At 39.8% G+C, this 14,552-nt stretch overlaps 1 protein-coding gene across 8 annotated transcripts in view; it reads right to left on the reverse strand.

The window, feature by feature from the left end:
• The window catches only part of LOC149182086 (uncharacterized), a 511,265-nt gene that overhangs the window by 356,915 nt on the left and 139,798 nt on the right, over window positions 1-14,552 (reverse strand). For all 8 annotated transcript variants that reach the window (XR_016257052.1, XR_016257051.1, XM_089416746.1 and 5 more), the window contains exon 8: window positions 12,125-12,235. Coding sequence is in view for 6 of the 8 variants with exons in the window: in XM_089416746.1 (XP_089272872.1) it covers window positions 12,125-12,235 (111 nt within the window). In the remaining 2 variants the exon portion in view is untranslated. The remainder of the gene's footprint in view (window positions 1-12,124; window positions 12,236-14,552) is intronic.

The raw sequence follows: 14,552 nt of genomic DNA on the forward strand, positions 1-14,552 counted from the left end.
CAACTCCATGCATCTCGCACTGTTGCACACCTCTCTGTGCCATCCTACACTGGTTCAACACTCCCGTGCCTCTCGCACTCTTGTAGCGTGCTAGCCTCGCGCTGTCCTAGGAATCCTGCACTATAGCTCCCTTTGTCACTCCATCCGCATCTGTTTCTATCGACATCCGCCAGTCCTGCTACTCATCTTTGGGGCTCCCGTGGCAAAGTCTAATCCAAGAGGCTGGGTACCTCGAGGATCCTGCCCCTCATCACTTGTAGTCCTCCTGACTACAGCTCGATGTCTCCCCACTTCTTCTGAAGTGGAACATGAGCACTCATGGCACAATCGTCATCCCTCAAGGCAAAGGCCTTAATACGATGTTTATCTAGAATGGACAGGATCCTGGCCTTCCAGACCACAAAGTTGGACGCTTCGTCCAACCTATCTTGATCCCTCATCCCATTCATGATCATCTCTTTACTCTTCTCTGTAAACTTCTCCGAGTCTCTCTATTTCCCGCCTCAAAGTTCTTGGTTCGACTCCTATTAAGTCTCTCTACTTCCCATCTAGAAGTTCTCTGTTCCACTCCTCCAAGTCTCTCTACTTCCCGTTTGGAAGTTCTCTTCTGGACTCCCTCTGAGTCCTGATTTCCCTCCTGGAAATCCTTCTGCCAACCATCAAGTTGCCCCTCTCCAATTGTCTCTGCAACTGCACCACTGATCTGGATTCCTTGGCTAGAAATCCGCCTTGGCAGCAACTCCCTCCCCTTGGTCTTGCCTGTTAGATACTATTTTGACTACAGTACCCAACCAACTTCACTCTGCAACTTACCCACAGCCTCCTAAGCCCCAGCAAACTGAAGGTTAGAGCTTCTAGGCTCTGCACAATCCCAGCCCCAGCAAACTGAAGGTTAGAGCTTCTAGGCTCTGCGCAATCCCGGCACCAGCAAAATTCGCACCTCCTGGCCACAGGCGTCAATCCTTCCTAACTGAGAAAGATGACCGAGCACTACGTAGCTCAAGTCTGTTCCCCTCTGCCACTGCACTGATCCTCTTCCTAGCTCAAACTTGATGATGGAGGCACTATGTCGCCCCTTCCTTGTTGCTTCTCTGCTAGGAACAACTTCTGTCACTCGGGGCAGTTGTTTTTGCTATTGCTGCTATGCTCGGTTGATGTCCTCAGTTCTCCTGTGATCTGCAACCACGCTCTGATACCATGTTGGAATTTCTAAGTCTAACCCATTAGAAACCCTTCATGTACTTTCTAATTTATTCCTACTTACTTGTTCTGTTAATTAATAAGTTATTTACCATGTAAATACTGGAAATAAATACAAGTACATGCTCAACACATTACAAATCATCAACTAAAGGAAACAAAACAAACACACAAGTGACACCGTTGTTTTTGGACCAATGTCCCCGGAAAAACCCAATGTGGGAAAACGATGCAGCTATTTGAGGGGTTTATTATTATGTAGTTTTTTAATACAATCTAGGTGCCAAAACTGGCTCACCCAACAGAGAATAATTTCGGCAGTAGTACCTCTCCTTCAAAGACAGATGCTCCGGCTAAAACCTCGGATAAACAAGAGGCAACTATTCAAAAAATAACAAATACTCCCTGGCGAGGTAACAGCATATATGTGTGTATCTGTATGCATTGTTGTGTGGTCAATATTGTTACACATCCATACACATGGGTAACCCTAGGAGGAAATTTTTTCTCCTAGGATGTAGATTTCCAGCCAGCAACCTGATATTACCCTCACATAGCAGCTTCTCAAATGGTTCTTGCCAAAAGAAGGTAGGTCAACAACCATGAGGTACATTGCCCATTGTCATATATAAAGTTCTTAGGTTCAATGCTTTTGAAAGTAGGAATGCTAGGTTGAAATTAGATAATGGATCATCATGCTTGGAAGTTATACTTGTTGCTTCATTTCACCTTGGTGGTCATCTCTTCCTTCTAGTAAAGTGTGAACTCTTTGGGGTCTTTGTTTCACTATCTAGGAGCGGCACAAATAGAAGGATTTACATCATGTAGCATATCCACACCCCTCCATACTTAACACTTGCCATTTATCCTTGATCTATTGTCCTTTCCTTTGTTTGGTTGTTATCAAACGCTCATACTAGTTCCCTATTTACCTCATCCTATGAGAAGAGGGGTTTGGAAATTGCGTATGGCAATTGTTAAAGAGCAAAAAAGTTGCAAAAGATGAATAATGATTAAAATCCAATTTTACTTGGGTTCTACCCCCTCATGTGAATCCATCAACCTAGTCCCATGAATATATGCCTATCAAAGTAAAAGGGACTTAAAGAAACATCCCAAGCCCTATGCACAACAAGTTTGTGATACTAAAAGCATATCAAAATGAAATGAAAGGTTGCCAAGCAAGCCAAATCAAAGCAAAGAAAAAGGCTAAGCTAAGGGTGGAAACTGCGATCTCAAGAAAAGGGTAACTCAAGCAATGCAAGCACTCTCTCCACAAAGGTCTTTATGGACGATGGTATCACATAACCCATGTATAACACTATGACACATCCCATGAAGTACACCCTAGACCATATCACTTATCGCTCACACCTATTGATTGAAGGGTCGGCCTAGGAACTAACCCTCCACCTAGAGCTATGAGCATGTGATAGGGGCACTTGATGATCCTCCCATACCTAAATCTAGCAACTCGTATGAGGTCACAAGCTAGTGTAAAGTTTGAAGATGATACTTTGTGTGATATACTTAAATGACTAACATTGAATATCATCCACTTTTTATGCTTTAATGACTCTTGTCTTTGTTACCCACCAAAATGTGGGGAACCCCATAGGAGAAAAAAATCTTTTTCTTTGGAAAGCCAACCAACCAGTAGCCCTACACTTCTCAGTACATGACATGTAGACAAGGGGAGGGGGTGTGCTAGTGCCTTGTAGGCCCAGTGGTCATGTGGACCCAGAGAAAGAGGATGACGAAATAGAGCTTGTAATGTGCGGAAGGGAATGAGAAATGTGGAACGGGCAAATGGGACCACGCTACCAAAATCGAGGTTTCCCAAGTAATGCCCTTCCTAAGCTATAGGCCAATAGGGGAGATCCCACGGGACTAGGGTTGAGGATTAACCCTCCATTTAAGGTGAGGGAACAAGACCCTGGTCAAAACCCTTTCTTCTTCCAGGTCACCCAATAATCCATGCCAAGAATGCCCAATAAAAAACAAGCATAAGCACCTGATTGCATAATGAAAAACATACCTGCCAGGTTGGAATGCCCACCTTCGAACATAAGCTCTCGACAACTGGGCAAGGGGACATATGACTAATTCAAGGAGCGAAGATCAAATGGCACAATACATCGGTGGCTGTCAAGGGCTGCTGACTGTCGGCTGAAGAGATGTCTAAAACAAAAAATTATCCTATGGCGTCACCCACTTTGATGGGTAACAAGCCCAGTTATAGGGATAGTTATAGGACACATTCACCTCTGAAACCAGAAAGACTATGTTAGTTTTTGTAGCATTGGATGTGTTTTAGGCACAAAATTTGGTGGAGAGACTAGAATACATGAGATCTCCAAAACCCACAAATCATTTCTAGAAATTCCACGTATAGATGACTTAATTAGATTAGTAACAAGTTTTTAAATGTTTCCTAAGTCTAAACTTAGGAAAATTGGTTAGTTAATCAAAATTAATTAAGTCAAGGTGAGAGCCATCGATTAAGATTTAATCTTGGTAGTTGGAATCCCAACAAGAAGATATAAGAAGGGATTGATGTGATGATAGAAAATACACCAGAGTCACTTGGAGAATTCGATTTTCCAGAGTAGCAACATTCATTTGCCAGAGAGTTCGAGCTTTAGTGAAGAAGCAGAAACAGTGATCTGGAGGAAGTTTTTCAAATCTAGAGAGGTTGTTGTAAGGAGGTCGATTTATTGCCAATGAGGCATCGCAAGGGACTGCGCAATTGCTTCAGAAAAGCAATTTGATTTGGCTGGAGGAAAAATCGATTCAGCTTCCAAAGGCCAGGAAAGTCTTCCAAAGGGCTAGAGAATCAATTTCCCCAGCAGAGATAGGCAGAACGACTTTATTAGAGGCAGTACCAGGCTTAGATGGCCAAGAATTTGAGCAAGCACTACGCAGAGTCCTAGAGGACGAATTTTCTAAAGGGAAGTTATGTCGGGGTTGCTTATGGAAGAAGGGAAATTCCCTTAAATAATTTTGACCAGATTTTATTGCTGTTTGGATTACCTGTTGAGCATCCATACATTGTACTAAGAATTTCACTACTGCATGATAATAAAAACCCTCAGGTGTTGCATCAGTTTCCCCAAGTTAGGTATTTCTAGGGACTTTTTATCCAAAAATAACAGTGTCATTTTTATTTTGTGTGTGCTAGTATTTTCTTAGTTTCTAGCGCTATTTATTTCAGCAGTTTTATTTGTGAAGGTTGCAGTGTTATTAATTTGGTATTTGTCGTATGAAATAAATTGTTAAACTAATTAACAATTAGAAGAAATAATTCCAGTTGTTGCAATAGGATTTAAGTTTTGAAATTTTCACATGGTATTAGAGCATCAGTGATCAGCCGAGAAGCTCAGAAGCGAAGAAAAAAAATTTACTGCTCAGAAGGAGCAGCGGGCCGAAATTCATAGAGGCAACGTAGTCCATTCTTAGGCAAAATGAGTTACTTGGAGAAGTTTGATTTTCAGTGCAGAGAGGGTGTTATATACCTAGGGGAGATAATATGGGGTACCAAGGGATCACCCAAGGTAATACTGTAATAATGGGAGGGGCCATAGTAATAAATAAGGTGGTTAACCCATATCATGTAAGGAACCACAAATAGTTAATAATAATGTAATGGGCCCATGGTATTAGTTGATGGTATGAGGGAACCATGGTAATGACCCATGGTATTGTATGTATGAGGCCTATATAGAGGCTAGAGACTCCACATGGAAGGATAGTGAAGGATTATTGTATGAACAGGCATATGGCTTGTGGAGTGTTCTCCTTCCTTAAGGAGTGAATGTATGGTGTTGCCCTACCTTAAGGGTTTGATCATTAAATAATCATTTCATATTATTTCTGGGTTTATTTGCATTATCTCATATTTTCATATCAGATCTATAATATTCCGGGTTAGATCTACAACAAGTGGTATCAGAGCTACAACAAGTGGTATCAGAGCACTTTCTTGGGCACAACAGTGGAGAATTTTTTTTAATTTTTTGCAGGATTTCGGGGGCGGCGAGTTTGCAGATCAGATCTGTACGTTTTGGTGCAAGATCTGCTAAATCTAATTGCAGATCTGGATTATTGGTGAAAAAATAGCCGATTTCAAAAAAAAAACGGTTGAATCGGAGTCCGGATGAAGGAAATATCGTTGATCTAAAAATCAGTGGGGTTGCAGACAATTTTCAGGGCAGCGATTTTGCGGCGCAGATCTAGACGTCCTGGTACAAGATCTGAAAAATATAATTGCAGATCTGGATTCTATGTGAAAAAATACCCGATTTCAAAAAAAAAATCGGTCGAATCGGAGTCCGGATGAGAGAGATATCGCTGATTTAAAATCAGCTATTTTTGCAGAAATTTTGGTGACGGCGAGAGAGTTGCAGCGCAGATCTGAAATTTTAAGTGTCGGGATCAAGATTTCTATCACATGGGTAGATGCAGAATGATTGTTCCATTTCTGAAAACATGTCATAATAGGGATTCTGACCATCATTGACGAAACTGTCACAATTTCAAATTTTTGCCAAATAAATGAATTTTTCTCAAACCCTCTTCATGGCGATTCTATCTTTTACAGGAAAAGATGATGGTCCTACTATTGAAGAATTCATACAAAGATACAAGTCCACACATGGGACATATTGGAAGATTCCAATGATGCTTAATATGAGAGATGAGGCTCAAAAGTGGAATTTATCACTTGACTTAAAGCACTTGCTCAAACTTTCAGATGCAGAATTTGAAAAAGTCTTTTTGGACAAATGGTCTCGAGCTAGAAAAAAGGAGAATGAGACACATAAGGGGTTAATTGCTACGAGTGTCTCCTTATTGCAGGTTCATGGATTGATTCAGAAGGAGAAGATCGTTGTGTCTATAAATCCCAGTTGTAAGCATAATTTTATCAATATTAATTTGGCAAAAAAATTGCAAGTTCCAACAAAACACATTGAAAATATACAGGTTGATAATGAGGATGTTCAAGTTTATAAAGATTTGAAGCTTTCTATGGATAAATATGTGTTGCATTGTGACTTTTATACTTCAGATATGGATAGCATGGATGTTATTTTGGGATATCCTTGGATGGAAACTGTGGGTACGGCCAATATTAATGTGCAAAAGAAATTCCTGAAGCTCGGGTATAAAATGAAGAAAATTACATTACAGGATATTTCCATTAATAAACAGGTAGAGTCCAAGGAGGCTGAAGCAGAAGATGTTCCAGGGTCTGACATATTAGATGATGAGCCAGTGATGATAGACAATCAAACACAAACAGAGGCGGAAGCAGAAAAGGTTACAGGTGCTGATACATCAGAGGAGGGCTCAGTGGTTGAAGTCATATTGGAAAAGAAGACACCATAACAGGGACCATAGCAGGGTGAATTAAAGAAAAAGACACCGTGGGTTAAAACTTCAACATATCATCACCCACATCACCCCGCAAGAAAACAACCAATAAGATGGCAACCAATTAGCCACAAGGACAACAACCCCCGTATGACGGCTAGCGAGGAGCGAAGATCCACCTACTACACATCAACACAGAAGAGCTGCCATGGTCAACTTCCATCTCAAGCCAGCGAGGCACCAGCGAGATTGAGGGTTCACCTTTCTCTTGGATGGCTAGATGCACGTGCCTGGTACCGGTGGACTACTCTTTTGAGTAGATCTTATTATTTGTGTTCTTCCCATGTTTCGGGGACAAAACATGCTAAGGGGGGTGGAGTGTTATATACCAAAGGGGGGTAATATGGGGTACCAAGGGAGGTACCCAAGGTAATAATGTAATAATGGGAGGGGCCATAGTAATAAATAAGGTGGTTAACCCATATCATGTAAGGGACCACAAGTAGTTAATAATAATGTAATGGGCCCATGGTATTAGTTGATGGTATGAGGGAACCATGGTAATGACCCATGGTATTGTATGTATGAGGCCTATATAGAGGCTAGAGACTCCACATGGAAGGATTGTGAAGGATTATTGTATGAACAGACATATGACTTGTGGAGTGTTCTCCTTCCTTAAGGAGTGAATGTATGGTGTTGCCCTACCTTAAGGATTTGATCAATAAAGAATCATTTCATATTATTTCTGGGTTTATTTGCATTATCTCATATTTTCATATCAGATCTATAATATTCCGGGTTAGATCTACAACAGAGGGAGAAAAATTTGAGTTTCTAGATTGACATATTCTAGCAGGCAGAGGGAGCAGCAGCAGCTCAGATTTTCGTTGAGCAGATTCCTAGTTGGACGCAGAGGTTTTTGCAGTAGCAGAACCAGAGTCGGGTGGAAGAGAAAAGAACATCAACACACAAAAGAGGGAAAATTTCTCTCAAGGAACTTCTAGTCTCGAAAGTTTGATTTTTCTAGCAACAAATTGGTAGTAGTTGAGTGCATATTCTCTCACACCAGAAAGGAGTGCGTATAGCAGAACCAGCAGCAAAGCACAGGGAAAGAGCTAGTTTTCGACTTGATCAGAGATGGCCACAGCAGGGCTTAGACACTAGGATAGGTTGGATGGAGCTTCCAACTATGTCATCTAGAAGGCTAGAATGTCCTTCCTTCTAGATGAATATGGCCTGAAAGCCTACATCGATAATGTGGTGGCAATTCCCCAGGATGCAGATCAACTGAAGGAATACAAGAAGAAGATGGCGCGGGCGAAGAGGATAATTTTGGATGGAGTCCCAGATCACATAGTCTCACATATTTCTGGCAAGAATACTGCAAGGGAAATGTGGGTAGCTCTCTCCACACTATATCAGAGTACTTTCAAGCAGAGGAAGATGTTCTTGGAAGAAAAGTTGAGATGCATCAAGATGCAGAGGGGGGGAGGCCTAGATCCCTTTCTCACCAGGATTCAGGAGGTTCGAGACCAACTTGCAGTTGTTGGGGCAGCGCCTCAACCATCATAGCTAGTGAGGTTGGCACCAAACAGTGTCTTTGAGGATTGGAAAATATTTGTCCAAATTATATTGGGCAGAGACACACTACCAGAATGGGACAGAATGTGGGATGACTTATAGCAAGAGGAGTTGAGGCGAGCTCTTCTAAAGAGCTCCATCAGTGGCAACAGTAGCAGCGAATCGAAGGGTGTGAAGGAGGAGGAGAATGTGGCCCTCGCATCAAAGGGTCCTAGTCAAGGGCAAGGGGAGTAGAGGAAGAAGAAGGACCTATCTAAGGTCAAGTGCTTCAGGTGTGGCGAGTTTGGCCACTACAATACTCAATGTCCTCTCAGAAAGAAGGACAAGCAGGAGAAGTTGGACCAAGCGACATCACATGCTGAGATAGATAGGTTGTCCTCCAGATTGGAGGAAGACTTCACGATGACGGCAACCATACCTCTAGGAGTGAGGTGGGGTGACTTGGAGTTGCAACCCTAGAGGGCTACAGAGATTAGGCAATGTCCTTACGAAATCCACCTCATGGATCATTACCTGGCTACGGGGGCCCACAGTATTCAGTAGCAGGATGGATTAGTGGCAGTTGATGCAGTCAATACCAGAGTGACAGTTGCAGATTAGTTGCAGTTAGATGTTGAGGATCGCAATGCAGTGTTAACATCAGAGCAAGTGGCTCAGTGCAGAGCTAGCAGCAACGCAGATTCTTCAGTGACAGTATTAGATGCTAGTAGCAGTCAGAGACTCTGAAGAGAGATGCATCATACTAAACACAGTTGATTCGATATTTTGAATGCTTCTCAATTGCAGTAGTTACAGTCGCATCAACAACAGATGAGAGGGAGTTGCAGTGCAAATGCAGAGTGGGCAGCAGTATAGTGGTGTCAATAGTAGCACAAATGTAGCACCAGAGTTGCAGAGTAGTTGGTAGGCAACAACAGCCAAACATCAGCAACGTATCAGGAGGTGATATAGAGACAGGGTGTTGTGGCAAGATGTGCAGCACTAGAGAGAACACAATCCTCGCTAAGAGATTGTGTTAGTTTTTGTAGCATCGTATGTGTACTACCCACGAAATTTGGTTGAGAGGCTAGAATACATGAGATCTCCAAACTCAGAAATCGTTTCTGGAAATTCCACCTAGAAATGACTTAATTAGATTATTAATAAAGTTTTTAATGTTTCCTAAGTCTAAACTTAGGAAAACTGATTAATTAATCAGAATTAATTAAGTCAAAGTGAGAATTCTCTAGAAACTCACACTGATCGATCCAGAGATGTCTGAGCCATCGATTAAGATTTAATCTTGGTCGTTGGAGTCCCAACAGGAAGATATAAGAAGGGATCGATGTGGTGATGGAGAATACACTAGAGTCACTTGGAGAATTTGATTTTTCAAAGTAGCAGTAGTCAGTTGCCGGAGAGTTCGAGCTTCAGTGAGCAAGCAGAGGCAGTGATTCGGAGGAAATTTTCCAGATCCAGAGATGTAGCAGCAAGGAGGCCGAGTTATTCCTAGTGAGGCAGCGCAAAAGACTGCACAGTTGCTTCAGAAAAGCAATTCGATTTGGCTAGAGGAAAAATTGATTCAGTTTCCAGAGGCTAGGAAAGTCTTTCAGAGGGCCGGAGAATCAATTTTCTCAGCAGAGATAGGCAGAATGACTTCATCGGAGGTAGTTCCAGTCTTAGACATCCAAGGGTCTGCACAAGCACTGCGCAGAGGGTCCAAGAGGACGAATTTTCTGAAGGGAAGTTGCATCGGGGTTGCTTGTGGAAGAAGGGAAATTCCCTTAAATAATTTTGGCCATATTTTCTTGCTGTTTCGATTGCCAGTTGGGCATCCATATATTGTACTCAGAATTTCATTGCTGCATAATAATAAAAACCCTCAGTTGCTGCACCAGTTTTCCCAAGTTGAGTTTTTTCCAGGGACTTTTGTCCAAAAATAACGGTGTCATTTTTACTGTGCACTAGTATTTTCTCAATTTCTAGAACTATTTACTTCCACAGTTTTATTTGTGAAGGTTGCAGTGTGATTAATTTGGTATTTGTCGTAGCAAATCAATTGTTAAATTAATTAACAATTAGAAGAATTAATTCCAGTTGTTGCAATAGGGTTTCAGTTTTGAAATTTTCACAGACTTGGCTAAGTCGACCAAAGTTGAATGTCCCAAGGAAATTAGAGGATTGGATAAATCTTCTCCTTAAAGCCAGAAGGACTTGGCTATGTCGACCAAAGGAGATAGATGTAATTCACCTTTGCATCCAGAAGTACTTGGCTGCCAGAAGGACTTGGCTTGGTCATAGAGGACATTGACCATAAAGGTGAATGGTCCAAAGGAAAATTCTCTCCTCAGAAGCTAGAAGAACTTCAATGTCAGGACTTGGCTAGGTCATGACCACAAGAGATTTTTACATTTGCCTAAAGAGCCATAAAGGACTTTGGCCAAAATCCCTGAATACTAACATGCATATGAGGAGTTACATTGCCCACTCCAAGATGGAGTTATCTATAGACATGCATCAACACAACAAGCTCATAAAATCTTCTTAAGAAGAAATTTCAACTATAGGAAAATTTGTTGCGGCCAAAGAGAATACCTCCCTAGCTAAGAGGGAATGTTGATTTTTTGTGTAGCATTGGGAGGTATTCCCGCATACCAAGAGGCCTCCTAAATCGGCCTAGAAAAATAATGGAAATTAAAACAAAATAAATTTTATTCTTTGGGTTTCATGTAGGCTCAAAAGGGGCAAGTCGGCCCCACCATGAAAGGGTGTTTCCCTTGGGGTACATACAACCATTCGACTTGTATATATATATATATATATGATGTGACACTCGTCGAAGCAAAAAAATGATGAAATGGCCAAAATTTTGGATTTTTTTTTGCACAGATTTCTAGACATTCTATTGTAAACCTTGCTGAGGAAGAATTTCTCCTAGAAGAAGAGTTCTTGGGTTTTCTCCCAAGTTTGAGTTTCCCAGAGAAAATTTGTTGTCTCTATTGTGCATGGTTGTCTCTTTATGATCTTATTTGTTTCTACAGTTTTTGCTGCATTGTTGTTGAAATTGGGTTATTGAGTATTAAAATATTATGATCTTTGGCTGCTGTTTTTGTTTTATATTTCATAGCAGCCCTACTGCCGACGAGGTTAAGATTTGGGAAACCTTTACTCGAAGAGGTGAAATTTATGTTTTACAGTAAACTCTTTGAATGCAGAAATTTCCACATAAATGACTGGAAAAAATGCATAAAATTCATGCCAGTTACTGATAGTATTGGCACGTCCTTCACAACTAGATTTTAACGTTTTGTAAATGAAATTTTCTAATATACAAGTAATCTATTAAGAAAATAAAGCCATTACAATACTAGACTTATCGACAATGTGGAAAAAGTCGAAGTCGGGATTAAATCGGCAAGGGTCCAAAAATTGAAAAAGTCGTTAAAGTCGGGAGGCTTTTGAAAAAGTCGGCAAAATTAAAAAAAATACAAAAATATTCATTTTTTAAATTAAAAAGTCGTTAAAAAAACTACCTCACTTAGGGTTTTTTGGAAAAACTCATGATTTTTCCCAAAAAAAAATAAAAAGTCATTAAAGAAACTACCTCACGATTTTTTGGAAAAACTCCCGATTTAATCCCGACTTTTTCAACTGGGAAAAAATCGCCAAAAGGTCAGCCGATTATATCGGCTAGTCCAAAAAATCAGACTATGCTGATTTAATCACGACTTTTTCCACACTGCTTATAGATTCAAACAAAGCTGAACTGCGAGAAGAATAAATAAAGATTAATTTTGAGATCTTCAAGCGATCATCTACAAAAGACATTAGATCTTAATTTAATGAAAAGAGTTTGTTTATCTTTTTCACACTAAACCTACACATTAATATCTAAATAATCATGCCATTGAAATAATCTCAATAAATGACTAAAGAGAATTCCCACTATACTTGTACTAAATTATACAAAATATAGAAGCAGACTCACCTTCACATTACTGACGATTGAATGAGCATCAGTAACAAGCGGTTGGAAGTCATATTTTGTTAGCAAAGGTAACAGGGACGATACAAAAATTGATCTCTCTTGCTCTGCCGCCTAAAATAAAACCAAGATGTTTCCATTATGTCAATACAATGAAAGTCAAACTGATCATATGCAGATGCAGTAATTATGTCATCAAGCAATTCCTCAAACTATAAAATGATATAGATTGGTTCCACCATGTATCTAAATGATAAACTACACTGCAGCAAGGAAGCCAGGCAGATGATTCAATAATCGAACAGATAAAAACAGGCAAATAAAATGAAAAGGAACAACCTAGGTCAGAAATGAAAGGAAACAATAAACACACATTTAGAACCCAACATTAGACCAGCATAGCTCGTGACATTAAAATAGAAAGCCATTAATACCAGCAATTTTTACTAGAAAAGTTTAAATGATTCTTATGATTATTTCGCTTTGAAAATAAGACTACAACTTACTGTCAATGTAAACTGAAGGGGCCACCAACAAAGTAAATATTAAACATAAACTTTTTCAATCTCTAATACGAAATAAAATTTGTGACACCACTATCAGAGACAATTATGGAAGAAGTGAAAAATCAGGGGACAAGAGCTTCAATCTGTAAACCCCCAATTTTATTGTTAACTCTATTCCACTGTCTGTATATTTTGAGCAGTTTTTTTAATTTTGGAACAAGTCTCCAAAGATGCCATATATTTTATATCATCGAGGGTCGAATCTATGCATTTTGGGTCGAATGACACCTAGAAAACCATGTACAATATGAAAAAGCTGAGATTTTCCAAAAAATAAGAAGAATAAGAGCAATAAGATGATCTGAAAAACGAGAAGAATAAGAGAAATAACCACAAGGATCAGTCCTTTGAAATGTTGGATTTCCTATTTCATTGGCATGTAGGTTTTGCTTGTTGTAATATTGTTGTTGAAAATACCATATTTAAATCACCAAAAAATCAAATGGAAACCCATCATACAAAACCCATGTTTCGCGCTGCAACTTGTACAATGCATTTAGGTTCAATGCAATACAAAAATAATGGAAGGAAATTGACCATATTGTATAATGATTAATGTCCATGATTGTCAAAACTGAAGATATATACCCGGAATATCCCTAAATTCTGCCTAGAACACCCATGAAATCTTTCTAGAATGTCTTCGGGATGGCCAGCAAGCCCCCAAGTCCTGGATGAAGTCCCAAACAGTTTAGGGACTGTTACCGCATAATCTAGCAGGCCTGGTGCAAAGCCTCACTAGGCAGGTCCAAACCTCGTGGCAACAAGAGATTTTATACCATTGTCACTCCAACAGCCTTTCTCCAGCCATTTAGTGGTATTTAAACCACAAGGGATGATTCCTCATAAAGATCACCTAAAGGATATTCAACAAAAATGATTCAAGGTGATTGACAAGATCTAATGATTGGAATAGGGTACTAACAAAGCCTAGAGGGATAAGATAATATTTACCAAAGAATAAGCACTACATCCTTAGACCACTTAAACAAATTATAGGGCTGTTATCAGTTATGGTTTTGCATATTTTCAATAATAGGGAATGCAATGTCATATAGCAGCCCAAAAAAATAGTCTTAAAAAAGAGAAATCAATAAAGTACTGAGTTATCAATCGATTAGATATACAGAGTTTAGGGTTTCCAATGGAGTTTTATGGTTGAAACATGCATAAACAAAAATTATAATGATGATGTCAACCCTAGAAATAGGGTTTTAACATGCAATAAACGCTAGATTTTGCTTTCTGACAATTTTTTAATGCAATTACTACTTAAAGGAAAATAAATAAAATTACTTCTTATCAATATTTCAAAGAAAACCTAACCATAGATATCTAGAATTAATAGATAAAAGGACAGAAATTAGTAAAATTAGAAGGTTGATCACCACCACCTAGACTATTGCCTTGATCTAAATGGGCAATGCAATCATCTAGGGCAAATTCAATGAGGATGACCTTGTTGAAGAGCGTGAGAGGGCTAAAGACTACTTATAAACCTTCGAGGATTCATTAATAGGGAATGTTGACCACTACGTGTCAACTACCCATAGCAGCACACCCCCTTTTTTCGCAAAGGGGATAGTGCTTGATCGACATGTCCGTGCCATTCGACTGTCATCATCAGCCCAATCATGTTACGTTGTAAACCCAGTTTGCATGTGTAAATTGTAAATAATCTTAGCAGATCTGAGTCATGTATGTAAATTGCCTAGGCAAACCTAATTTTCTAGTGATAATCTACGTTCTGAAAGGTTTTTTGTCTCATCGATCCACGATCGGTAGAGTTTTCCTTCGGCCTAACCCCAAAGCCGGAATGGATTTTGTCATTAGAATCTTAGGGGAATCCTAGTGTGCTAGGTCAA

The sequence above is a fragment of the Pinus tabuliformis genome, chromosome 3_2, assembly GCF_031772625.1.
Source record: "Pinus tabuliformis cultivar Carrire ecotype Pingquan chromosome 3_2, CPIR1, whole genome shotgun sequence".
In the NCBI taxonomy this organism is placed as follows: domain Eukaryota; kingdom Viridiplantae; phylum Streptophyta; class Pinopsida; order Pinales; family Pinaceae; genus Pinus; species Pinus tabuliformis.